The sequence below is a fragment of the Caenorhabditis elegans genome, chromosome II (assembly GCF_000002985.6).
Source record: "Caenorhabditis elegans chromosome II".
In the NCBI taxonomy this organism is placed as follows: Eukaryota; Metazoa; Nematoda; class Chromadorea; order Rhabditida; family Rhabditidae; genus Caenorhabditis; species Caenorhabditis elegans.
In genome coordinates this window covers 13,055,348-13,080,854 of record NC_003280.10, presented here as the reverse complement: position 1 = coordinate 13,080,854, position 25,507 = coordinate 13,055,348, and the positions used below count along the sequence as shown (strand labels likewise).

Genomic DNA, 25,507 nt, shown 5'->3' with positions numbered 1-25,507 from the left:
GATATAAAATCGGCGTTTGCTTGATTCATGATCAAAATAGCAATTTAGAAATAAAATATTGATTATTTTCAAAAAAATACGTTGCAAATAACCACATGAGAAACCCTTCATTCAATTAATTCCACATAAAAAACCTTTTATTCAACTCAAAATAAGATCTATTCCAACCACCAGGAGAACTCTTCAGAGCAAGTGTCCTCTTGTTTCATCTGAATCGATCCGAACGATTTGTAGTATTGAACGAGTTGATTGAGCGAGTAGTGTTTGCGAACGATTGGGTATCCACAATCCACCGAATACTGAACCATTCCTTTGCCTCCAGACTCTCGAACCGGATAGTGACGATGCTTCTTGGTGGTGGTGTAGTAGACGAGCATCAATGGAAGAGTCGCCGTGAGATGGTCAATGCCGTTTCCCACCTCGAATAGGTGGTACAGCGCAAACTCTCCACGATTCTTGACTTGAGCTTCAGCGTCCGCAGAGCTGTACACACCGATGTAGGCCGTCTGGGAAGCATGGTGGAATCTGAAAATAGAAATTGAAAATGGAAATTTTTAAAAGAAAATTCTGCTTTTCAAACTGCAAGTACCCTATGAAATTCGTGTCAGTAAATTTTAGTAAAATTCAAAATTACGATGATATTACCTAGCTGCGTAAAATTTTAGGCCCAGGCTCCGGAACATGTAAAACTACAGTACCCGCGAGTACGGCAGGTTTTCTCTTTTTCATTTAGAAGTTCTTGATGTTTTTAACTGCGAAACTCGCTCAGGTACTGTAATCAGAAAGTTTTGTTCGTGCCGGGACTCCAAGTTACAGTAGTAAAACATTTCAGTAAGCCATGCTCCTTTAAACTCACTTCACATTGCTCTCCAAAGATTCAGTGGTAACTGGACCAGAGTAGTTCGTGGATCCTTCAATAGTGGCCAAGCTCTCATATGTGCTCTCTACGGGCTCCGACTTCTTCTTCTTTCGCTCCTTACTTCCTCTTTTCTTGCTCTTCGGCTCCTTCACCTCCAACTTTCTCAGCTTGGCCGCAAGCTTATCAGCCAGTTTTTGCTCTTCGCTCAATACAGGAAGATTCACGTACTCGTTGTCCACTGGTTTTTTGCCGTTGGAGCTCCGACCATCTGGCTTTGGTTTGTTCTGAAAAAGAGAATGTTGAAGCTCCATAAGTTTTAAACTTGAGCTCCCAGAACTTACCAGGCTCAGCGGCTCGTAGATGCTGTTATACGGAGTTCTGGAGTTCCCATCGTCCACACTTTCCACTAGATTTTTACCGTAGGTACACTGACCGTTGTGCTTGAAACATCCATCCGGCTTTGATTTAATCTGAAATACAGGCTGTTGAAGCTTCAGAAGCTACCGAGTTGCCAAGAACTTACCAAGTTCAGCGGCTTGTAGAGGCTGTTGTACGGACATCTTGGGGTTTCATCGTTCATTATTCGTACCTCTTGATTAGTTGGAACCTCTCTTCACAGAAATATCAAACAATGATTGAAAATTTACGAAATCTACGTTGTTGCTTTTTTCTCTGTTTTGCCGAGTTTTTTGTGGTTGTAAAGGTGAACTTTCGGTCACGTAACGAAAATTAATTTTGTATATTTTATTGTTTAATTTCTCAAATGTTCTTTTTCTGCCATTCAACTTCCTCGGAATTTCTCCCTAAAATCCATATTCATTTGATCTTCGCCTTTTCCATCATGTGACCCCTCGACTTTTCCAGCTCCTTTCACTTTTGACTTTTATTGATAAAAAAAACTCTTTTGGTCTTTTCTCCATCTCGCGCCACTTCCTTATCAGTAGGCAAAAGTAAATTAAATTCTCGTTTTACGAATCCGGAGATGGTTTACGACCGCAAAATGAACCTGTTGCGTACTGAAAATGCACAATTTTATCAAGCAATCAATTGTTGTTTTGACTGTTTTGTGTAGTTTATGAGAGTAAACGAGATGGGTTGCGAGAAGCGCGAAGTTTGAAACTTTCAAAAATTTCAAAAGAAGGAAAAACTGATAAGTTTGAGCACCAAGTAACTCGGCTTAAACGGCTTAAACGTTTTTTTTTTCGAAGCGTGAGAATGTTGGTCTCTATGGTTTGGGAGGCAGGCGGGCAGGCAGGCAGCTGGCAGGTAAGTAAACAGATGGAAAGGCAAGGAGACAGATAAGTAGGCAGGCAAGTAGGCAGGCAGATAGGTAGGCAGGTACGCCTGATGGAGCTCTATCTTAATTTAAAAAAAAAACCTGTTTGCAATGGAGCGCAAAAATTTTGATCAACAACTAGAATAAGTTGGCCATTAACTAGAGAAAACTCGGCCACCAAAAAGTCGGTCATCAACTAGGAAAGCCTCGGCCATTAACTATAAAAACTCGGCCATCAACTAAAAACTCGGCCATCAACTAGAAAGGCTCGGTCCCTAAAAAGTCGGTGATCGACTAGAAAAACTCTGCCACCGAAAAGTCAGCCATCAACAAGAAATACCCAGCCATGAACTAGAGAAAACTTGGCCACCGACTAGAAAAACTCGGCCATTAACTAGAAAGACTCGGCCATAAACTAGAAAAACTCGGTCACCAAAAAGTCTGTGATCAACTAGAAAAACTCGGTCATTAACTAGAAAACCTCCACCACCAACTAGAAAGCCTCGGTCGCTAAAAAGTCGGTCATCGACTAGAAAAACGGCCACCAAATACTCGGCCATCAACTAAAGAAAACTCGGCCATCGACTAGAGAAAACTCGGCCATCAACTAGAAAAAAAGGGTAAAAAAAGGGTTCCGTGGACCACTTGTGTCACACAAACATAAACTGTTGCCACTTTCTCTTATCAGTACGACTCCAATTTTGATTGAGTGCCGTTTCTCGGGAGAAACCATGTCTGAAAGTACGAATACAAGGGTGAACAAAGCACGCACGTGACAAAGGTTTTTGATGTTGATGCGAGGAGAGCAGAAGAGCCAGAAGAAGCACATGATGTTTCGAGGGAAACAAAACAATTGTGGAATATGTCTAAAAATAGAAATTTATTGTAGATAGAAGACATATAATAACAATAAAGATAGCGAGGTTTCACTGCGAAAAAAACCACCGGAAATTGGAAAAAGAAGTATTTCTGGAGAAAAATTCGGAAAAAAGAAACAATAAAGATAAGAAAAATCATAAATATATCTATTTTTGTCTCCAAAGTTTAAAGTCAGAAATAACTGTATTCATATCGAAAAAATCAAGCAAAACGTGTGTCTTACCTTGGTACCTCATATCACAGTTTGTTTTGATGGTAGCAATTTTTTGTCAACTACAAAATTATAAATAAATATGTAATAAATAATTCATCAGTTAACAATTTTTCAATAAAACTAAATACAGCCAAGATATGAGCTGTCAAAGTTGAGACCAACATGGCGCATCGAACAAAATTTTCAAATTATTTTGTGAGCTCATATCTCGGTTATTTTTAAAAATATCTACATAGTTTAAATTGCAAAGCTACAGAAAAATAAGTGATAAATGTTTTGTTAGTTGAAACTTTTTTGATAAACCCAAAGATAACTGAGTTATGAGCTGCCAAAGCTGAAGCCAACATGGTGCATCGAACAAAGTTTTTTTGCATATTTTTTCTCAGAGAATAGATGTTGAATGATAAATGAGCAGCCGACATCAATCGTGGTCATGAGTTGCTTTAATTTCAAATTCGTGAAAAAAAGTGTCGACCAATCAGCGACGTTGGCCAAACCCATCGCTCATCGCTAATTGGTCGAGGCTTTAGTTTTGCCAGGATTACTATAGAGATACGGTAGGAGAATTATAGGCCTATTGTTGGCATTAGGCTTTTTCTAGGCCCACTGCTATTGAAAGTTCTACCTGATCTATGCACCATGTTGAACTTGAATAGGCGACAAAATCTTAATTTTTGAGTGAATTTCTTGAAAATGCTTCAAAAGCCTGTTGGAAACATGTTTTTATTAAAAAATAAACAAAATATTGAATTTTACCTAATTCAATTTCAAATTCGCGGGGCGCAAATGACATCGTCCAACCAGCTACCTTGGCCACGCCCATAGCTCATCGGTAATTGGTCGGCGCTCTATTCCTCTAGGCACACTCATTTTTGACAGTACAAAAAGCATTTTTTCTGTTTTTCCTGATTCTTTCCTCAAATAAATATTTTCACCTCACGACTCATAAACACTAATCGCAATTAATACAGACTACAATCTGAACACTTTTCTGATTTTTGTTTCTCCTGTGCAAAAACCACCCCGCTGATGTAATATTCACGCACACAAACCACTAAACTTTCCAATTTCCAATGTACATCATCAATAATTTCGTAACCTTTTTTTCCGAACAAATATCATGATTTATAACTCGATAATTCCCGGCGTCTCCGCCTATGTACTTCCGTGTACCTGCCTGCTTTAATTCAATTGTCAATAATAATAATAATAATAATATGAATAAACTGCACAATAGTTTTGTGTCTACATAAAACTCTGCTAGAATTTTGAATTCAATTCTAAACGAAATAAAACAATATTTGTCCTGGAAAATTTGGAAATTGATTACTCCGAACTTTCTTATCACTAATTAAACACAACATTTCATGTGAAAAAATCGTGGAACAAGTCGTGGAAATTTTGAAACATACATATTTATTTTCTCATATTTATACACACATTTAGAAAAATGACCAACCTAGAAAAATGACCCAATTATACAAATTATGCAGTTTTAAAAAAAAGTAAAGCTATCTATAACTATGCACAGAATGTTGAAGATTTGCGGGAGTTGTCCTGCATATCGTCCATCCAGGATACGGATTTTCGTTTACTTGACAAGCAGGAATCGGTCTTCGAACGGATCTTCTTTTGGTAGCGGGGTTTGGACTGAAAATTTGAACATTCTTTGTTGGAAAATGGCGAGTTTCAAAAAAAATTGGGTAGAAATTCGAATTTTAATGTCATAACTTTAACAGCTTATATCTTAATTCTGGTTTGTCCTACACAAAAATTGTTAACTAGTAAAATATTTGTTCTATCTTTTTCTATTTTTTGTAGTAAAAAATGTGTTGGTAGCTTTCAAATAAACCAAGATATAGCCTTTTAAAATAAAGTAGTTTCGTTCAACAGAGCAACTACGGTAATTCAAATTTCATCAACGGTTAAAGCTGGAGTACCGAAATATGAAATTTTGCTTTTTTAGGCCCAAAATGACCCAAAACTACCAAATTTCGTAATAAAACGTTTCGAAAATTTCTCAAAAAAAAGTTATGGTGGTTCAAAGTTCTGCGAAACAGGCCTAGTTTTAGCTAACATAAAATCTGAATTTTTACAACAAAAAAAATTTCGATTTCAGCTGAAAATGGTATTTTTCCTATTTTTCCCAGAACTTTGAACTGCCATAGCTTTTTTTTTGAGAAATTTTCAAAGCGTCTCATTACGAAATTCGGTAGTTTTTGACCATTTTGGGTCAAAAAAAAGCAGTCTCAATTTTCGGTACCACACCAATATTTTTTGAAATTTTCAATTCTAGAAACTTTGTTTTGCTCACCGTTGAAGGGCTTTTCCCAAGGCAAATGTCAATTTTAGTTCTCAATGAAGTCGGTATGTCCTCCGTCTCCACCAATATCGTCAGCAAAATTGATTTTAATTGCGGGAATTCTCGATCAGCATCTTGCAGAAGCTGAAATCGACACTTTCAATCTACACACACAAAAACTTTCAGTTTTTGGTTTCCTGACATCAATACCCTCTGATAAACAAAAAGGCACTGACCAAGAGCACTTAAGAATTATTTTTATTACCTTTGCGAGAACTCTGTCGCGGAAGGCAGTCAATATGAGGGTCTGAACATCAAATGACGTGTCGATTTCGATGAGTGGAAAGCACATTGATTGCAGGGATGGGATGACGAGACTGTTAAGCTTCAGCCAAAGTTGCTCCAAGAGCTCGGAGCCGTCTTCCTTGAGAAGGTCTGATGAGAGATTCGAGCAGTTGAAGGCCTTGAAAGCGTTGTTCTCAATAATTCCAGAAGCGTCGCCTTCTGGTTTGAAAAAGTTGATAAGCTTCTGCTTTTCACAAAGCGTCAGGGCCTGAATTTCAGTGGAGCAATTTCGCATGTCGTCTCCCGATATTATGTGAGCCTGGAGAGCAGAGAGTAGGATGAGTTCACATCTGAAAAAATACAAGGTTGTTCAAACATTGTTGGGTGAAGCTGCAAAAATTGTGTGTGCTGAAATTTCAGCTGACCGTGCAATTCATAGTTTCTGTGCTAAAAAACTATAAACTTTTATGACAGTGTTTTGTAATGGAATGTGTGTTAGGTACACGTAATTCAGTTTTTTTTTCGAATTTTTCAAGAAAACTTTTTCATTTCTAAAGTTTCGCAACTTTAGAACGTATTTCAACAGAAAAAAAATTGGAAAAGTAGAGGTAGGTAGATACGTAGGCAGGAGTAATAAAAAAATACCTGGCTACCACCTAGGAGGCTGCCTATAACTTGTCTAAGTTAGGAAAACGTAAGGATTTTTTTTTTCGAATTTTTCAATAAAACTTGCTCCTTTCTAATTGTTAATGCTTAAAAATTTCGTTCTTTCTTAAGAACGTATTTCAACAGAACAAAAAGTTGGAAAATTACAGGTAGGTAGGTACGTAGGCAAGCGCGGCATAAATCGATGCCTGCCACATGCCTATAACTTTTCTAAATTTGGAACGATTTGTCCCAAACAAGTTATCGACTAGTTGTTACGATATTGATTTTTCCAGACGAAAACTGGAAAAATTTCAGTTTCCAAACAGAGTAGGTTTTCCAAAAATCTAGTGGAATTTAGTAATAACCAACATGTTTTTTTTTTAATTTTAAAACCAAATTTTTTATGTTTTAGCTAACAATTTGAAGGCTTTCCTACACCAAGATACCAAATTAAAAGTTTTAAAAACTAAAAACTCACGGATTCGGATAATCCGAAAAAGTGGCTCTTGGGCTCGGTGTACGTGGCGACGAAAGTGTTGACGATAGGCTTTCTATGGACCGCCTCGAAAGTTGAGAGAGCTGGCGAAGGATCGAGTTGCTCTTTTTCTTCTCTTGCTCCACACCTGGAACGGTAAGAAAACTCATAAAGAAAGAATGACTGGGAATGGGAAACCGATTCAATTTCAGCAATCGGCTTAAACAGTGGGGAAGAGGAGGAGACATTTTTTCAGTGGTGGTGATGATGTCATTTCGAAATTTAGACATGAGCACGTGCTCTCTGTGAGAAAACTACTCACACTGTACGTCGTAGAATACGTTTCCTATCGAACTTTTCTTGCCAAAAATCATGGATGTATAGGGTCTCGAATTGGGGGATTTCCTCGGAATCAGGAATTTGAATATCTGAAACTTAAATATATAATTTCAAAATTCTTAGTTCTGATTCCTAAAACGAAACGAGTTTATGAAAAGATTGACTGAAATATTTCCGTTATCTAGAGTACCTCTCCACCCTGCTTTAAATATTTTGTGCTTTATCATATAGTTGATTGTGTGATTGCTTCCAACCCCTTTTCTTCACATTTGAACCGTCGCCGATAACCCCGTGGCTGAAGGGCTGATTTCTCGGCGTCTCCACTACACATTCTCATCAACTTTTATCGCTTTTTCTGAAAAAAGGTATGGTTGGAAAAGAAGGAAAAAGAGTGTGTGAAAAGTTTTGCAGAAGAGAAACAAGGGGTAGCAACTTGATCATACTTTGGAGACTTCAAACTCGTAATAAAGTGCAGAAAAACTGTACAGTTGAAGAGTTATCAATTAGTAATATGGATAGGTTGGCAGGTTGGAGAGGGTAGTATTATATAATTATTTAATATAAAAATAGGCTAATTGAAGAAAAAACATCACAGGTAGCTATGGCAGGTATGCAGACAGGCAGGCAAGTAGGCAGGCAGGCAGGCATGAAACAACGTTTTTTTTTAAACCTTAACAAGTAACCTAGAACTCCAAAATTTGATCTCCAAAAAAATCTCAAAAACTTGGCGAGCCCGGCAAATTCGGCAAATCACTTTTCCAATATTTTCCGAGAACGGCGAATTCGGCAAATTTGCCGTTCTGATTTGCAGCAAACTACGAAAATTGTGAAAATTTTTGATATTTCTAGAAGCTCCAAAACTAGTGAATTCTGAGCACAAGTTTGATTTTTGAAAAAAAAAACGTCAAATTTTTGAAATCCAATTTGTGGCGAGCTCGGCAAACGGCAAATTCGGCAAAATTGCCGCACAACTCTGGTAGGTAGGCACGGCCTAGCTTGTCTTCCTCCATGTCTGACTCCGGCAACACCTTCTCAGTTCCTAAAAAATTGTTTGAAAACCAGAAATGATTAGGTTAATATGATATATATATATATATATATATATATATATATATGTGTATATATAATAGATCACCCTGTCGTTCCTACCTGCCTACAATACAACCTGCGCATGTCGAACTGCCCAAAGTACTTTTTTGTTGAAACATGCGTAGATCTACACTGATCAAATATCCTACAATCGACACCACGTGCAATCCAGCTTAGGCCATAGGCAGGCAGATAGGCATAAAACCGTGCCTGCCTACCATTGAAGTCTTAAAACCAAGCCGCTCGTGTTTTGTGGTCACATTCTTAATTCCAAAATCAAAAATAAATGTTTTAAAAAAAGCCAAACGCTTTTAAAACAAAATCGTCAAATTTATACATAAAATTCTCCAATTTCTATTTCTGAATCTAGCACCCAGATAACTACAAATACTTTGCTCTCATAGCATCATGAAACCAGGAAAAGTCACTTTTCCAGCTCCATGTACATACAATTAAAAGTTCTACATGCCACACATGTTTCTGAACGGAACTAAAACTGTGAAAAGCAAATATGTGTGCTGTTTTTGAGTCATTCGACTAAAAATTTGTGTGTGCTTGAAGCTGCTAGTTACATGTTTACACAAGTGTATTATTGGGCAGTCAGAAAATCAAAAACCACTTTTATTTGTTGTATTTACAGCAGCAGAGTTCGGTTTTCTCGCTGGAATTTTCACATCTGTAATTGGGAAAGCACGTGTGACCAAAAGTAGAAAACCAAATGCCTTATATTGGAAAATTCTTTACCAAAAATGTGGCAGGTAGCTTCAAACTTTTTTTTAAACGTATGCTGTATCGGTATAAACCTGAGCCTAGTCCTTAAATATTTTTCAACGAAATTCTACTTCAAGACGCAATGTGACTTTTCCCAACTTTTCTGTAAACAAAAAAAGATATCCCAGAATTCAATTCCCTCAATTTTTCATGGTGACGCGATATCCTAAAATTGAATTGAATTCAATCGAATTTCTTTATTTTTCACTGAAGTCGTGCAAGACTTGGGATGAACTCGAATTGCTTCGGATTATGCTCCACGTGGCGTCCAAGATACCGTTGATTCTTGTGGAACTTGCAGCAGAGATGACGGATAAAGAGTGCTCCACTGCACAGTTCGAGGTGGCCACCGTTGATGTCCAGGTCATCGGGAGGTTGGCATCCGTACTCGAAAAACCATTTGCATTTTGTGAATTCGCATTCTTTCTGGAATATATTTTTTTTGTTTTTTGAACAGTATGTATTTTTAAAATCTTTTTCAATATTTTTCAAGTATTTTTCTATTTTTTTATTTTTTAAAATTTTTTTCCTATTTTTTAAAGTCTGCAGTTTCGGCGTAAGACTAAGCCTAAGCCTAAGCCCAAACCTAAACCTAAGCCTAAGCCTAAGCCTAAGCCTGAGCCTAATCCTACGCCAAGAAAAAAAAAACACTCACCCATGCCAGTACTGTAACAAAACTGATCGATAAAAATTGTAATAAAAGTCGCATAATTTTTTGTAGAAAAAAAATTAAAAACTAGAAATGAGAGGCTCTTATTTATTCGATAAAAAACTGGGGGAAAAAATGAAATAGAAATTTAATATAAATCAATCAATCCACGGTAAAAAGGAACAAGCAAGTTAAAAATTGGTTTTGTTTTTTCGGGGAAGAATTTACAAAAGGAGACGGTCTACGTACTTTGGGAACACTATTAGAGGACGAAGAAGCGTTGATGGAATGGGGGCACCGACGGCGTAGAAAAGACGGAAAATTTTGGGGTGAAAAAATGAAAAAAAATACAGGAAAAGACGGATGGCAGTTGAAGAAAAACGGATGGGGGGAATGGAAATTGTTGACTGATGGCTCGCTTACGTGGAGCTGACCACGCGGAGCCGGTTTCCATTACAGGTCTTGCAGAGCAGGTGGTTATCGATTGGGTAGCATCCTTGGCCTTCCAGCTGGAAATTTTGTGGGATATTTGTTTTGCTTTGGTTCAAATTATAGCAGCCGACACCACACGGGCTGCTCAATTTGAACGGCCCGGGAGATGTCGGATGCCACCCTTTCAAGTTATATTTTATTCCGCTGTATTTAATTCAATTTTAAAACAAACTAAGCAGTCGACACCTTGCGGGTCCTTTTTCTGTCTAAGGGCCAGCGAGATGCCCGATTTTCAGTAAAATGTGTTGCTGCCGACGTCTCACAGGCCGACTTAATTCGTAAAGCCCGAGAGATGTCGGCTGCCACTTGTTGTCCATTTGCAGTGAATTAAACGTCCAAACAGACTTTGCAGCCGACACCTTACGGCAGGCTTGTGAGTCGGCGATAACCGTGATTAAAAAAGCAGCCGACACCTCACTGGCACGCTAAAATCTGCTATGTTTTTCGTCCAAAGTCCAAAGTAGAATTGTCAGTTTCTATTATAACTATTTTCCCTCTCTTTATAATAACCATCTTCAATTTCAGCAAAAACCGATTATTCAATTACTTTATGCAATTATTACCCCTAACCAGTTTCCCTCCTCTTCATATAAACCTATCCATACCTTTGATGACAATTGCATTCCACAGTCTTCGCATTTGTAGCAGTCAACGTGAAATGATTTATCCATGGCTACGACACGAACCGACTCCTTTTCTCCGTCTTGTGGAACTATGGGCTTACTGCAGAGTGCACATCGTGGCGCGAATTTGCTGGAAAATTTTGAGATTATAGGACTTGTAAAGGGGAATATGGAATGTACATAGTCAGTCAGAAGCCAACATTTTTAAATTTTTGAGTTCCGTGAAACTAATGGAAAAACGAGATACAAATATGTGAAACTTCTTGATTTTTTGCAAAGTTTGGCACCAAAACTGTTAACTGCTTAACTTTCAAGAAAGACCTAAAGTTGACAAATTTTCAAACAAATTGTAATAAATTAAGATTCTACTTTAATTCAACGAAAAATTTTCTAAGATTAACCAAAAGTTCAAATGAAATTTAAAGTTTCAAAAAAAAATTCTAAAGTTCACCAGAAATTCGACAAAACTGCAAAGGTACCAACTAATTTTTTGAAATTTTAACCTCCCACGGGCTGCTCAATTTGAACGACCCGGGAGATGTCCGACGCCAAAATTTAATTTTCAGCATCCTAGATAATTTTATGGTCAGGCGCAAGTGCCTACCCCAAGTTTGCCTGCGAATCGGCCTACCGCATTAAAATGAAGATTTACAAGCTTCTAGACCGACACCGACAAAAAAAATAAATTATCAATTTTTCGATTTATTTTGCATTAGGCTTGCAGGTAGGCTCGAGGCAGGCGTAGGTCGCTCAAAACTCACTCATGGAAGCATGGGACACAGTGCACATTGTTGTCCTTGTCAAGAGTAAAAGGAATTCCATCGAGAGACTTTTTGCAGGAGAAGCACACGAAGCAGTTCACATGGTAGACCCCTCCACAGGCTCTCAAAAGTTTGTCACTGATCGCTCGGTTGCACGCGGTACACTTCTCCAGTGAGTTCTGGAAAAAAAAACGAACTAATCGTCTCCAGGGACCAACTTATCTTGCTCCTCGAGCCAGAGGGCACTGGGCTCGCAGAGCCCAAGTACTCAAAGTTCACGTACCTGATAGCAGCCTTCACATGTCGGCTTATCATCGATATTGTAGAAGGAGGCGCCGGCAAGTGTCTTCGAGCACTGACCACATTTGAAGCAATCCACGTGGAAGATCTGATTCATTGCATTGCATCCTGGCTGGTCTCCGGTGATCTCTTTGCCACAACCAACGCAGATATCTGGAAATTTGGATTTACAATTATTTTTATTCCACAAAAAACTATTTTCTTTTTTTTCTTGTCCCCTTTTTATTTTAAATTAGACGCTTGGAAAGAAGAGGGGTGGTTTTTTGTAGCTTTGTTGATTGTTTTTCTGGTTGTGCCTCTCTAGACAAAATAAACCAGGCACTGGAGACGCTTTATGATCTAGAATTGGCTATAAATTGGATTGCTGTTTTTTTTTTTTTAATTAAAGAAATAAAATAACAACACATAGAAATTGGGTGTATTTTTGTTGCAGTTGGTAAATGTCAAAAACTTCTACAGCGTTGATGCAAATGCTCATATCTCTGCAGGAATTGATTCTTTTAAAAAGTTGTCAACTGGCAAAATATAGATAATTTAATTTGCAATATTTTGTCAGTTGACAATTTTTCAATATCTCCAAAGCTCGCCGAGATATCGCTGTTTGAAGTGGCCTATGTCAAGATTATTTCAAATTGATATATCTTGGCCGCTATTTGGCATATCAAAAAGGTGCCAACTAACAAAATGTTAACAAACTTTTGATCTCTCCGCTCCCCGCCAAAATATATCATTTTAAAACCAAAAACCATCCTGCTACCGTACCCCTTTTGTGTTGTTACTTTTTCGGTTGCTTCTTCTTTTTGTTTCAATCTTCCAAGAAGCAAAAAAAAAAGTGACGCATAATGTTTCACTATTGCCCCCCAAGCAAATTGTTTATTATTGAGAGCGGAGGGTGGGTTGTGTCATATGGGAGGCGTACGAGAAAATGTTAGAAAAAAGCGAAGAAATTCAAAGAGTAAACTTTGGATTAGTCTTGTAAATATTGTAGGGCATGTTTCTCGACACATGTTATTGCACTTTTTACTTGGAGTGATTTTGGTAGGCACAGTTGGAGACCTAGGCGCCTGCCTAGGTACCTGCCTAGGTGCCTACCTAGGAACCTACCTTGCTAAGCTAGTTTGTAGAAGCACCTTGTAGAGTTGAAAAGGTTTGATTCAAAGGCAAACAGAATGCTCATTTTAGCAGGAGAAACAAAGCAAGCGTTGGTGGCCTTGTAGGCAGGCAGGCAGGTACGTAGGTAGGCAGGATTTTTCCCATGTTGATGATCTACCTAGGGGGACACATGGTACACACTATTAGGGACACTTTTTATTAGGAGTGATCTTGGTAGGCACGGTTGGAGGCCTGGTAGGTAGGCAGGATTCTTCCTAGGTTGATGATTTGCCTAGGGGGACACATGTTGCATTACAACGGTGGGCACATAGCATTTTAGAAAAAGTTCTGGGGGATAATTTAAATTCTCTAAACACAAATTTTCAGCTTCGAAAAAAAAACGAACCTTCTTGATCCGCCATAGTTCAAAACAAGTTCAGAACCCAGAAAAAAAACAGAGAATATGTAGTAAAAGAAACTTTAGACGAAAGGGAAAAAGGGAAAAATCGTGAAGAATAAGAAGGCGTGGTTTCTCTCCTCCCAAAAATGGCAGATAGTTGGGAAACTGGAGGGGGGACCGGACCGCCCACCGAAAAAGTAGAGAAAACCAAGAAGAAGCAGAAGTAGAAGAAGTAGAAGAAGAAGCTGCTGATAGAGGATGGATGGACGATGTGCTGCTGGAGCACAGGAGCAGCAGCTGGGGAGAAACGAGTGGGGCAAAAACGAGTAGGAGGGCGCGGCGGCGGAGCCCGCCGGAGCAAGAGAGCACGGGGCAACCGTAGTCTCCCTTCCAACAGTTGCTCTCGGTTGCTCTGATCACTTCGGTGTGCGCGCTCTTGGGTGTCATTTATTTTCGGTTCAGCACTATTTGTCTTGCCATAGGTTGTTGGGAAGTTTGAGTAGACATGCGAGAGAGAAGAGGGATGGCAATTTGAAAGAGATGAAAAAAAAGATATCAATGGACGTGAACGCCTACCACAAATTGTTATTGTTTTGGAAAGAAATTGAAGGGGATGTGCAAAGTTCGGTAACCATAAATTATTTGACCACACTGTGGCAGAGCTAGGAGAAGCTGAGCAAATAACAAAAAGGCGACCTATGCCTGCCTCGAAATCTTTGCAACCGGTCCTGCAAACATCAGAGTTCTAGAACTTATTCAGAAAGTAGGCAGTAGGCTGGCACGCCTACAATTAGGTCTACCTTCCTAGGAACCGGAAACTACATAGTTTCAGTTTGCAGAAAGTGTTCCAAAATGCGCTGAATTAACTACATCAAAAAAAGCCTCGTTTTTCGAAGCAAATAATATTGGCACATGGTGTCAGGCTAACCCATTACGGTTTGATCTACAAAAAATGCGGGAATTTTTTGCCCAAAAAATGTGACGTCAGCACGTTCTTAACCATGCGAAATCAGTTGAGAAGTCTACGTCTCTTCTCCGCCCATTTTTTGTAGATCTACGTAGATCAAGCCGAAATGAGACACTGTGACACCACGAGATTGATAGTAGGCAGAATGCAGGCATGCACGTCTAAAAACAATATTTGCCTAAAATAGGCGCTTTTTGGAAGCTCTATTGAAAGGTTTAGAAAATTATCAAGTTTTGCCAAGTTTGTAAAAATCCAAAAAGGTCAACCTATAATATTAAACTTCCAAACTACAATAGGATCCTACAAGCTTTCCAGAAAGTAGCTTGTTTCTAGAGTTACAAAGCCTTGTGAAAAAGCCAAAAAGCTGTGAGATTTTTTTGAAATTTTTTTTTTTAATTTCCAAAAATTGCAAAACTCAAACTTGTTTTAAATTAAAAAGCTGTCAACTAACAATATTTTCCGAAAAAAAAAAACAAAAATCCCAACCTTTCTAATTTAACAATTACAGTTGCGTAAAGGTTTCTTAGGTTGATAGTGAAAAGAGTTTCAGGGATTTGGGGGAGTTTGAAATTGAAATTATAGGCCTAGGTGCCTAGGTGCCTAGGTACCCATGTGCCTACGTGCCTAGGTACCTATGTGCCTACGTGCCTGCGAACCCTCCAAGCCCTCACTTGTCCTTTTTCTCCCAAACTCTATGACATCGCCTTGCTTCAGAACGCCATAATTCGCACATCGTCAGAAAAAAGGATGGCAAAAAGTGTAAGCCGGGTCTCCAGGGAGCCCAAGTATCCCGCTGATGAACATGAACGCGGGCGGGCTCGTGATTTTTTGATTTCTGAATTTCTAGATTTCAACTTTTATTTGTGATTTACAAGTAGTTCAACTGGTTTCGAAAAAAAAAATATTTTGGTCTGACGGAGTGTCATTTTTCATTACTTGCTTGTTCGAATCACACACGTGTCATAGTTTTCACTTCTTCTTCTTCTTTTCCATCTCTCGCGGGACCCCGGGCAGCCTACGTCATTGCGGAGTGGAGAGGAGAGGAGGAAAACGTGAAAAATCAAAACAAAACGTTTTTCGTGATAGGAAGATGGAAGGAAGGGGAGATTTTCTTTTTTTTTGTTTTGTTTTTTTTGTTTTCAAAGTATATATGCAGTGCATCCCCGGGAGTCGTGCCCCCCTTCTTCATAAACTATGATCCCTGCGCCGCATGTGCACTCGAAAAAGCTTTAAACAAGTCAGAACACAATGAATATGTAACGAGCCGACAGGAAGTTGAGAAGCCCATCGGGGGGAGAAATAAAGAAAGACAAGAAAAAGAAAAGAAAAAGAAAAGAAAAAGAAGAAAAACCCACTGATATTCATGATTTTGCGTGTTGTGGAGGAGGAGAAAGACGTGGAAGTAGTTGCCGAGTAATTTGCTCGCGACGAGTCCGGTGCCTGGCGTCGGGGGTACTGTACGATGCTTGGTGAGGTGTCTGCTGGCTGATTCAGCTTTGTTCTCATCTGATGCACCAGATGATCCACCTCATCGCCGTTGTAAGAGTTCTGGAAATATGTGTTTTAAGGAATTTTGAGAAAAAAAAAATTGTAAGCAGAGAACTTTAGGACAAAAAAAATAAATCTGAAAATGCTCCAAATGCTCCAAATAGGTAGCTCTATGAAGATCAAGCCGTGAGTTGAGCTAAGTTATGAAGGCTACAGTACCCCAGTAAAATTTGGTTTTTTTTCCAAAAAAATTTTCTGAATCTTGCAGGAGATGTTAGCCGGAACTATGTTTTTTTCTGCAACTTTTACCTATTTTGGACAATACAGATTCAAACATGTGTTCGTAGAAAGCCTGCCTACCTACCTGCCTTTAAGGCGGCCTATAGGTGCCTTAGATTTTCGTGCTTGCCTACGACCAAAGTAGGTGGAACTTCCAACGGTTTACTAAGTAACGGAAAAAGTCTTAGAAGGTTTTGGGTGCAAATATACCTACGTAGAAAGCCTGCCTACCTGCCTTAAAGGCGACCTACAGGTGTATGCTTGCCTAGTTGATGGAACTTCCAACAGTTAGCTGAAGCGCGGAAATCTACAAGCACCAAGCAGCGGGGGTCATATCAAAATTCAGGAAATAGGCACGCCTGAAAATTTACCTGCCTACCAAAGACATGGCAACTACTATCAAAACTTGCTGAAGTTGTTAGAACTTTTTTTTTCTATAATTTTGCTCTTTTTTCCCGAAAAAAGCTCCAACCCGAGCTTCTTCCTAATCTTGCGGAGCCATCTCTCTCTCTCTCGCAAGTTTCGTAAAAAAAATTCAACCTAAATTCACCAAAACTTTTGACGTTGGTTGCTGGTGCTCACTGAGCACTACCAATTTTTCATCTAGTTTCGTTTCGTTTCCACCATGCCAAAAATAGAAGGAGGAAGAGGAAAAAACGAGAAGGAAGAATGAAGAAAAAAGGACTTTTGGAGCAGGAAAAGGCCGACTTGACGTGTTGGCTCCGGGGAGCATGGAGCCACCAAATTATACCCAGCAATTGTTACATGATTAATTTTTTTCTTTCCTCCATTTTTTTTAATTTGAAAAAAAATATTGATGAACAGAAATTCCTATCCCTTTGCAGTCCTCCCCCCCCCCCTTCTCCCCCTCCAATGCATATGTTTTGATGTTTGTGGACCGAAAAAAAAATGAAATCGAGCTCTGTGGCCTTCTGCGGGGAACGAAGCGCGGCGGGGAAAGAAACAAAAACATAAAAGTTGGAGATGATGGAAACGGGCGGCCGGGAAGGAACGATGAAAAATAAGAAAAATGGGGTTCCTTTTTTTGGGCGGAAAAGGGGGAATTCTGAATCATTAAAATGATTAATTGTTTTGAGATGGTTTGTGTTTATGTTCAGAAAAATATATGGTCGGTTTTTTCTCTCAGAAATTGAAAAGTCTAACTCATGCCTGCCCGCCTGCCTGCTTGCCTGAATGAAAAATGCTTAGGTGTTTCTTTTGTATAGGTAGTCTGAAATTTTTTTAAATCTACATACCAGGCGTAAGTTTCATTTACGTCGACTTGTAAGACAGAGCATTTTTTAATAAAAAAACCGATTTCAAATTTGTTAGACGTTAATTTATATAAATTTTTGCATGTTTCCATAAAAAACTTATAAAAAATCTTAAAAAAGCACAATGGCCGAGTTTTAGGTTTTTCTAGGCCGCCGTCAGAGCCACTTAAATTTTATTTTTGAGTTGTCTGAAAGTTGGTCGCAACTTGAAGCCGATTTTTCAAAAAAAAAACAAATTTTTTTCGACCGTGGCCGAATTTTCTCTTTTTCTAGGCCACAAAACGCCCGACTTTACCTTAAAAGTTCCGCACGGGGTTCTAGCTTTCCTCATTGCATTTTTCGCGCTCCATTGATAATCGCCTGCCGGACAACGCGTGGGAAAATCGTGTACTCCACACGGACAAATGCATTTATTTTTACAACTAAAATCGAGCCGCGACGCGCCGTAAATCTACCCCAGATATGGCCGAACCAAAATGACCTAGTTCGGAAAACTCTTCCATTTCAATTTATGAGGGAAGCCAGAATTCCGTGAGTTTCTAAGCCTATAGGTAATTGTAAATTCAAGAATTTAATTTCCAAACACAGCATTTTTTAATCGAAAATTTCATTGTAAAAAGTCGTTTTTTTTTTACAAAAAAAAACACAAAAATGCCTGAAAACAGGTGCTCTTGGAGCACAAGACTTAATTAAATGTATTTAAGAACAAAATCAATTTACACGAAAATTGAATTTAAATTCAAATTGACCACAAAAAAAAACATGTGTCCTTCTACTCCTATCTGCTCTCCGCAACTAATACATTCTCAAATTTCCTGCTTCTCCTCATCCGCGTTTTTTTCCAATTTTGTTTCAACTTTTCCCTCCTTCAAAGGCACAGCCACATTTTGTTTGTTGCGAAAAAAAACACATTGGAAAAAAGAAAGCAAGTCGTGAAACATTCAAGCTCGCGGAGCCGCGGAGCACACCAAAAGACGCATCTTTGCATAATTATGGTGTGAGCATGTATGTCAGAAATAACAAGGAGTCGCCTGGCTTCTGGCGGGCGGAGAACAACAGGGAAAAGAGCAAAAGTTAAGGAGAATGCTCGGGCGGAGACAACAATCGATTCTCCCCCCGGTTGTCGCCAGGAGAGCACAGAAGCTTAAGAAAAAAAGTAGAAGTACGTGAAAAAAAAAGTATATTGGCTCCGGAAAACGTGTTGAAAGAATGTGTGTGTGTATGCATTTCAATTTTTTTTCTCGACAAGGAGAAGTGGCGATGAAATTGGAGCACGAGAGGCCGCCGGACATTGTCAATTGAAATTGGAAAAAAATTGGAAAGAAGAAGGGAAAAGAAGCGGACGGAAGGGAGGTATTCAACCAGAAAATCGAGAAAAGATTGGGGGCACCCATCGTTGCGTAAAGGTTTCTTAGGTTGATAGTGAAAAGAGTTTCAGGGATTTGGGGGAGAGGCTCAGGGAAAGGTAATCAAATTTGAAATTGGAATTACGTGCCTACGTGCCTACGTGCCTACGTGCCTACGTGCCTACGTGCCTACGTGCCTATGTGCCTACGTGCCTACGTGCCTACGTGCCTACGTGCCTACGTGCCTACGTGCCTATGTGCCTACGTACCTACGTAGCTACATGTCTACGTGCCTATGTGATGGCCTTGTAGGCGAACAGCTTCTTGTCTAATAAAAAAAGTTAAAAATGAAAGGCAAAAATCGCCGTTTTTGAGGCTCCTCGATGCACCTTGTTTCTAATTTTGATGTTTTCAAGACAGCAGGCAACTTTAGCTACCAGTTCATAATGTTGAGTTTTAAAGAAATTATTATTGAAAGTTTTATAGTGACTCAAAATCAAAACAGAATATGTATTTTCCCTGAAAACTAAAAAAAAAGCCCAAAAAGCTCCACCCAATCCGGCAAAACGGTGGAACCAATAGGATATGCTCGTAAATCAAGTTCCCTTGGATTCAAAAAAGCAGTGACCTCACAGAAACCAAAAACCTGCGGCAAAATTGAAAGCTTATAACTCGGATTCACAGCTGAAAATTCAAATTTTCAATTTTCAAATCTGTCTTGCGAGATCCATTTTCGATAATTTTTAGACGCTTTTTCTGGCTTTAGGGGTTTCAACATTTTTCCAGTTGGTATTTTTTATCTGGCCGCCCGTGGAAATCTATTTTGGGTTTTCAACAGTTGAAAGATAATCGAATTCTTCAAATCCATTTTTTAAGGTTTCAAAGGTTCTTAAATTTTCAGTAATCATTGATCATTCGCTTAAACTAAACAAATCTCTTTCACTAGAAGCAGAGCACACAAATAAACGCTCTCATCAATCAAGGCCTCCCGTTTTTGTCTCCCCATCCTCTCCACTTCTTTCCCCCCTTCTGAATTGAATGGACATGGACTTATCTCGATTTGATTGAAGAGTCTATCCACTCTAGATGCTTCTTCTTTTGGAACTAACAATGAGAACACAAAACTACGACGATGACAACTAACCTTGACAATTTGCGACGCATCGAAGGGAATCGAAGAAGACGCGCTCAGAGCACCTGTCTGATTACGGTTCGCGGCTTTTTGTGACTCGGTGAGCCCCTCGTCGCGTAGCTGCTTTGCCAGGGAATTCTGGAGGAAAGTTCTTGCTTGAGTCATTCGTTGATAAAGATCTGGTGGTGGTGGAGGTGGTTGCTGGACTTCTGTGACGTAGTTCGTTGTCGAGTACTCGTGGATCATTTCTCGAGCGTTGCGGATTGGGGACTGTGAGCGGCGGATTTTACTGAAAATTCGAAGAATTAGGATGGCTTCCACCCCTGTCAGCCGCTAAATATAAAGCAGTGGCTGAAATCCCGTGAGGGGCCGGCTGCTGTCAATAAGGCATCGGTCGCCACTGTTAAAGTGTGTAATAAGATATTTGGCTGAAAAATCCCGTGAGTTGTCGGCTGCTACCCATTAGGTAGTGTTACCTATTAGGTTCTGGCACATCCTATGGAATTCAGTCTGTATCTATAAAATATCAGCCGCTACCCGCAAGATGTCGGCTGCTTCTCATAAGGCTTCAAACAATGCCAGTGAAGTGTCGGCTATTACTCAATCGAGGTAGACTAAAACCCAGTCGGCCAACACACAGATATTGGCCTAAGAACCATTCGGTCGCTGTACATGCAATGCTAGCCGCAACTCACGAGGTGTCGGCCGCTAACTGTAAGGTGTCGAGCGCATCTCACAAGTTGTCAAAAGATACCCGTTAAATGTCAGCCTCTTGGCCAAATACCTGTGAGGTGTCGGCTGGTACCTATGAGGTGTCGGCCGCTATACATAAAATGTCGGGCGCTAACCATAAAGTGTTAATTTTCCAACAACTAAAAAATAATTACCTTGGATCGTAGGGCTCCGACCACTGAAGAACCGTCTCCTTATTGCCATATTTATTCGAATTATTGTTCTCGTTTAAGCTATTGCTTGATGTTGTGGTGGTTGCCGTAGTTGCCGTGTTATTAAAATAATCGTCGTCCTTGTGATAGCTTCGGAAGTTTGTAGGATATGAGTGTTTAGAAGAATATGGAGACACATAAGTTGCCTCACTATTACTATTACCAAATGATGGAGGCGACGGGGACTTGTTTGCGTATTGAGTTAGAGTGGATGATGAGAATTTATTGATTGGGCTATAGTTTGAAGTTGGGGAAGTACTTGATAGAAGAGCCTCTCGGGATTGCTGGAAAGTTTTTGATTTTTTTATGAGGACCGATGGAATGTAGTACCTGGAATTGGCTTAACGCATTGGGGTCTCGATGAAAGTCGCCGAGCGGACGAGGTTGGTTGGAATAAGTGGGCGGAGAAGGAATCTGAAAATTATCAGAATTTTAATGACGCATCAGCCCGGGAGTTGTCGGCTGCAACCTCTCTAAAAACCCTCTCACCTCTGCTCTGGTTTTCGGCTGAGCCAATTGTTGGAGGTTCGCGCGATACGTCCGATCTCCGTCAGGCAATTGTTGATGCGGTCGGTCCAATCGTCCATCGGATAGATTCTCGACGTCACCTCGAACCGGTTCGTTGTAGCCGGTCTTACGCAGACGTGCTGCGGCGTGCTGTAGTGCCGAAGCGTCCACTGTGGGACGGGACGGCTTGGGCGGCGCAGGTGCGGGATGGTTGTTACGTCGTGGTGCATCCTCTGTCTTCCATTTGCGAGATGGTAGTATCTCTCCCTAGAAGTTAATTTCTTACTTTTGGAAGTAAATAGTTATATAAGATCATATCACATTTCATATTTTAGTTTCACCCGACTACATTACTTTGAAACGCTATATCTTGGTTCTTTTTCAAGATACCAATAATTGTCAAACTAAAAAATGTAGAAAAAGAACTAAAAAACATTTTGACAGTTGACAATTTTTGAGTAGAGCAAACGACAACTGAGTTATAGGCTCTCAAAGTTGTAAAATTTTTCAAACTAACCAAATCTGCCAAATTTGAGGAAAACAATTTTTTTAATTAAAGGTCGGTAGATTTTTTGCTTTAAATGACAGAATACTGTCCTAATATACCGATTATAACTGTTTAAAATTTAAAAAAAATTTTAATTTTTCATTCACGCCCAAACTAATTGGGTTTTTCTTTATTTTTTTTCTTTATTTTATAATTTGAAACATATTTAATTTTCCAATTTTTCAGAAATTTTTCCGTAAAGAAAACTATATAATTGCAAAGAAAATTGCCAAAACTCTGAAATTGGATTAAACTTTGAAATTGGCCAAAATGGAGACTAATATAGCGGGAAAACACAAATACCGTATTTCTTCTATTAATATAGCTGCAATACTATTTTTCGATGGTCTTCCCGCTTGCAATACTAATAGGGAGTGCAAGACTATTAGGGAGTGCAATACTAATTTTCAGAACATTTTCTGACTTTGAGCTTACTAGTTTTTTCCTGAAAAAGCTCGAATCATATGTAAAAATTCTGAAAATTTGATTTTCATATAATTTCAAAAACTTCAATCTCGTAGAAATGATGTGAAAACTGTTGCAAAATAGGCAAAAATGTTGTTGAAATCCTGAAATTAGCGAGACGGGTTTGCAATACAAAAAAGTTAACGCAAGACTATTAGAGAGTGCAAGACTAATAGGGAGTGCAATACTAATTTTCGGAAGGTCTCCGAGGGGCAATACTAATAGGGAGTGCAAGTCTAATAGGGAGGCCATATTAATAGAAGATATACGGTATGTCGAAAATGACGTCACTCAGTTGCGCGGGAATTTAAATTTCATTCGGCCCTTTTTATTATTTTTGCAAAATTTTAAAAAAATCATAAAAAATTTACAAAAATTTTATAATTTTTTTTACTGTTATGTATGGTATATTGGGGATGTATTCTGTCATTTTTTTCTTTATTTTTCGAAAAAACCCTCATTTCCGCTGGATAAAAAAAATTTGCCACTACGATTATGGTTAGCAATAATTTATGGTTTTTCAAGTGATTAATGAGAATAATTAAATGCCCAGGGGTGCTAGAAGGAGCACATAAATTACCGTATGCAAATCGTTTACCTTCATATGCAAAATGTGCTTTGAATTAATAGAAAGGGTATTGTCTAGAGCGTGGGAAGTGAAATAGAATTCAGAACGACTCTAAGAGCCGGCAGTTCAGAAATAAATTAACGATAATTAAACCCATCTGCCTCCAAAAAGCCAAGATTTTAAATTTTGAAATGTCTATTTCCACGTGATGTCAGGATGTCTCATTACAGTTTGATCTACAAAAATGCGGGAATTTTTTGTTCGGAAAAATTGTGATCTACAAAAAATGCGGGAATTTTTTGTTCGGAAAAATTGTGATCTACAAAAAATGCGGGATTTTTTGTTCGGAAAAATTGTGATCTACAAAAAATGCGGGAATTTTTTGTTCGGAAAAATTGTGATCTACAAAAAATTCGGGAATTTTTTCAGAAAAATTGTGACGTCAGCAAGATCTGCGAAATCAGATGAGATGTCTGCGTCTCAACTCCCGCACTTTTTGAAGATCAAATCGAAATAAGAAATTCTGACAATCCCTGAGCTTTTGGGGGTTTTATCGAGCTACCGTAATGGATAACATACATAATTTTTAAACCTCTCTCCCACGCCATTGATTTTTTTTCAAACTTTTGGCCTAAAAAAATTTCAGAACATTTTCCAATTTTCTTTTGCAATTTCAGTTCAACTTACGGATGGGAGTAGAGGGGGTGGTGGAGGCGGAGGCGGGGGTCCCATAGATCAGTAGCGGATGCCGAGTCTGGAATAGTGCTGAAGGAGCGAGCACGACCCAAGCTGAAAGACACATATGTTGGAGGTCAGGACACAGAGCAAACAATTTAACACAACAAAAACATGAAGAAATGAAAAAAAAACGATACCTTTGACTAGGATAATGAGGAAGTGGTGAGAGGTAACTCATATTAGGATGTGCGACCTGGATGGATAGAGAATGTCTGGAGAGCGCGCCTCGGTGTGGTGTTTAGTATGTTTAGAGTCTTGGGGGCTCCGACGGACCCCGAGGAGCTGCATGCCACAGGAACCCCGGGCGAACCGCGTCGGCGTCTCTTCACATCCTTACGACTCTCTCGCTTCATCCCGGCAGGAGCCCATTTTACACTTTGGCTCACAAAATTCGACTGATGGCAGGAAAAATAGAGAGGATATGGGAGGGGGGGGGGGGAGATTACAAAAAAAGGAAAGCGAAAACGAGGGATAAGCGATGAACAAAGAGGAAAAGAGATAAGCAACAACATCTGCTATTGGAAGATGATATCAAAAATTTCGTGTGAAATCCACGTGGCAGACAGGAAATTGGTGGCTGATAATTTATAGGGGAGAGGGACCGGCAATATTTAAGTTATGGTTGGAGATTATACAAAAACCTAGAGTTCACAGCGTGGCCTAGAAAATCTAAAACTCATTATTTATATTTTAGCAATTTGATCTTAAATAGATCATTTAGAGTTCGAGGAAATTACCCTATGTGTGTTAGCGGCCGAGTTTTCTCATTTTCGCGGCCACGTATATTTTTCTCGGGTTCTAGGCCATGACTTTCGGCTCAACCTAATCGTTTTATATTTCAGATTTTTTTTTTAAATTGCTATTTGAAAGCACAGATTTAGATCAAGCACAAATTTGTGATGTGGCCTAGAAAACAGATAACTCGGCCATCAATTAAATTTTTCAAAAAGTTTTCCAGATTGAATCTATAAGGTGTCGTCTACATACAATTCGAGAAAAAAAATGTTTGTAGCGTAGCCGAGTTTTCTTATTTTTTCGGCCACGAATATTTTTGTGACGTCATATTTTCAAGTGGGCCTTGTCGGGTTCTAGGACATCACATTCGGTTTGAATTTTTTTTTTCAAATCCGAAATTTGCCTAATTTTATTCTGGAGCACTTTTTTTATACGAAAATTGAAGTTTAATCTTTCTAACCCAAAACTGTCCGTCATTTGTGGCTTGGCCTAGAAAAAAACGGGAAAACTGGGCCATCAACATATATTTTCTTTATTGCTAGAGATGATCTTAAAATAGCCTTTTACAGTTAATGAAAAGACCCCTTTTCATCCTTTTTATAATTAATTGTTTTGTGGCCGATCTTTCCCATTTTAAAGCCAATATTAACTTCGATTTATGTGATTCTAGACCATTCTAAAAAATTAAAATTTTGAGAACTTTGAAGTTTTTAACTTCAAAGAATTTTTGTATTCAAAAAAGTCTTCCAACCCCAAAAAAAACTGTCATCTTTGAAGCACAGAACGCCATGCAAACAACGATAAAACATTGGAAGAGCGGAAAGAAGAAAAAAACCGACGCGAAAAAAAGTCTGTGGTTTTATGGATGGTATAGTTGTGCCCAACCCTCTCTTCTTCTCTTTTCACAGGAATTTTATGGGCGGTTTCGTGGGCGCAATCATGATCATTCCCTAATATTTTTTTTTTTCTACAGAAAAAAAATATTTTAAGAAAAAAAACTTTTGGCTGGAATTCGTGAGAAACAAAAATTGAAACAAAAAACAGTTGGTGTACAAACATTGAA

At 39.0% G+C, this 25,507-nt stretch overlaps 4 protein-coding genes and 3 non-coding genes across 13 annotated transcripts; 2 read left to right on the top strand and 5 right to left on the bottom strand.

Moving 5' to 3' along the window:
• Nucleotides 1–98: 98 nt before the first annotated feature.
• F42G4.6 (YDG domain-containing protein) lies at nt 99–1,477 on the bottom strand. The gene is made up of 4 exons (NM_001383977.2): nt 1,383–1,477; nt 1,201–1,329; nt 857–1,143; nt 99–525 (listed from the first exon to the last, which is right to left on the bottom strand). The coding sequence occupies exons 1-4, from the start codon at nt 1,437–1,439 to the stop codon at nt 159–161; spliced, it is 840 nt and encodes a 279-aa protein (NP_001370002.1). The 5' UTR covers nt 1,440–1,477; the 3' UTR covers nt 99–158.
• A 3,149-nt stretch (nt 1,478–4,626) lies between these two features.
• F42G4.5 (NR LBD domain-containing protein) lies at nt 4,627–7,375 on the bottom strand (the record flags this gene model as incomplete). 3 transcript variants are annotated; one of them, NM_001129139.2, is made up of 5 exons in its annotated part: nt 4,627–4,878; nt 5,543–5,674; nt 5,796–6,165; nt 6,942–7,086; nt 7,261–7,375. In NM_001129139.2, the coding sequence occupies 5 exons, from the start codon at nt 7,310–7,312 to the stop codon at nt 4,750–4,752; spliced, it is 828 nt and encodes a 275-aa protein (NP_001122611.1). The 3 variants fall into 3 exon arrangements, with proteins under 3 accessions (NP_001122611.1, NP_496778.2, NP_001254367.1); NM_064377.3 differs by lacking the exon at nt 7,261–7,375 and having other exon boundaries at nt 6,942–7,186; NM_001267438.3 differs by lacking the exons at nt 6,942–7,086; nt 7,261–7,375 and having other exon boundaries at nt 4,750–4,878; nt 5,796–6,110.
• Nucleotides 7,376–9,341: 1,966 nt separating this feature from the next.
• zyx-1 (Zyxin) lies at nt 9,342–23,703 on the bottom strand (the record flags this gene model as incomplete). Of its 5 annotated transcripts, none has more annotated exons than NM_001267435.4 (10): nt 9,342–9,563; nt 10,884–11,031; nt 11,663–11,841; nt 11,946–12,115; nt 15,777–15,969; nt 19,953–20,229; nt 20,828–21,168; nt 21,215–21,298; nt 21,374–21,658; nt 23,659–23,703. In NM_001267435.4, the coding sequence occupies 10 exons, from the start codon at nt 23,701–23,703 to the stop codon at nt 9,342–9,344; spliced, it is 1,944 nt and encodes a 647-aa protein (NP_001254364.1). The 5 variants fall into 5 exon arrangements, with proteins under 5 accessions (NP_001254364.1, NP_496776.1, NP_496777.2 ...); NM_064375.10 differs by lacking the exon at nt 9,342–9,563 and adding an exon at nt 9,879–10,295; NM_001267436.3 differs by lacking the exons at nt 9,342–9,563; nt 20,828–21,168; nt 21,215–21,298; nt 21,374–21,658; nt 23,659–23,703 and adding an exon at nt 10,206–10,295 and having other exon boundaries at nt 19,953–20,186.
• On the top strand, nt 15,335–15,474 carry F42G4.9. The gene has a single exon (NR_051822.1). It is a non-coding gene; the product is annotated as an Unclassified non-coding RNA F42G4.9 (non-coding RNA).
• F42G4.10 lies at nt 20,350–20,798 on the top strand. The gene has a single exon (NR_051821.1). It is a non-coding gene; the product is annotated as an Unclassified non-coding RNA F42G4.10 (non-coding RNA).
• azyx-1 (Alternative N-terminal open reading frame of ZYX-1) lies at nt 21,226–23,887 on the bottom strand (the record flags this gene model as incomplete). Its single annotated transcript, NM_001420605.1, has 4 exons — nt 21,226–21,298; nt 21,374–21,658; nt 23,659–23,760; nt 23,847–23,887. 4 exons carry the CDS (start codon nt 23,885–23,887, stop codon nt 21,226–21,228), a joined length of 501 nt encoding a protein of 166 aa, NP_001407546.1.
• On the bottom strand, nt 22,036–22,056 carry 21ur-12112. Its single transcript, NR_051820.1, has one exon.
• Nucleotides 23,888–25,507: the final 1,620 nt, after the last annotated feature.

Excerpts from the sequence above, each read along its gene's own strand:
- F42G4.6 (NM_001383977.2), bottom strand. The coding sequence starts at position 1,439 with ATGAACGATGAAACCCCAAGATGTCCGTACAACAGCCTCTACAAGCCG. Across the intron at positions 1,330-1,382 it reads TCTACAAGCCGCTGAACTTG|ATTAAATCAAAGCCGGATGG; the intron begins GTAAGTTCTTGG and ends CCTGTATTTCAG. Across the intron at positions 1,144-1,200 it reads TCTACGAGCCGCTGAGCCTG|AACAAACCAAAGCCAGATGG; the intron begins GTAAGTTCTGGG and ends TCTCTTTTTCAG.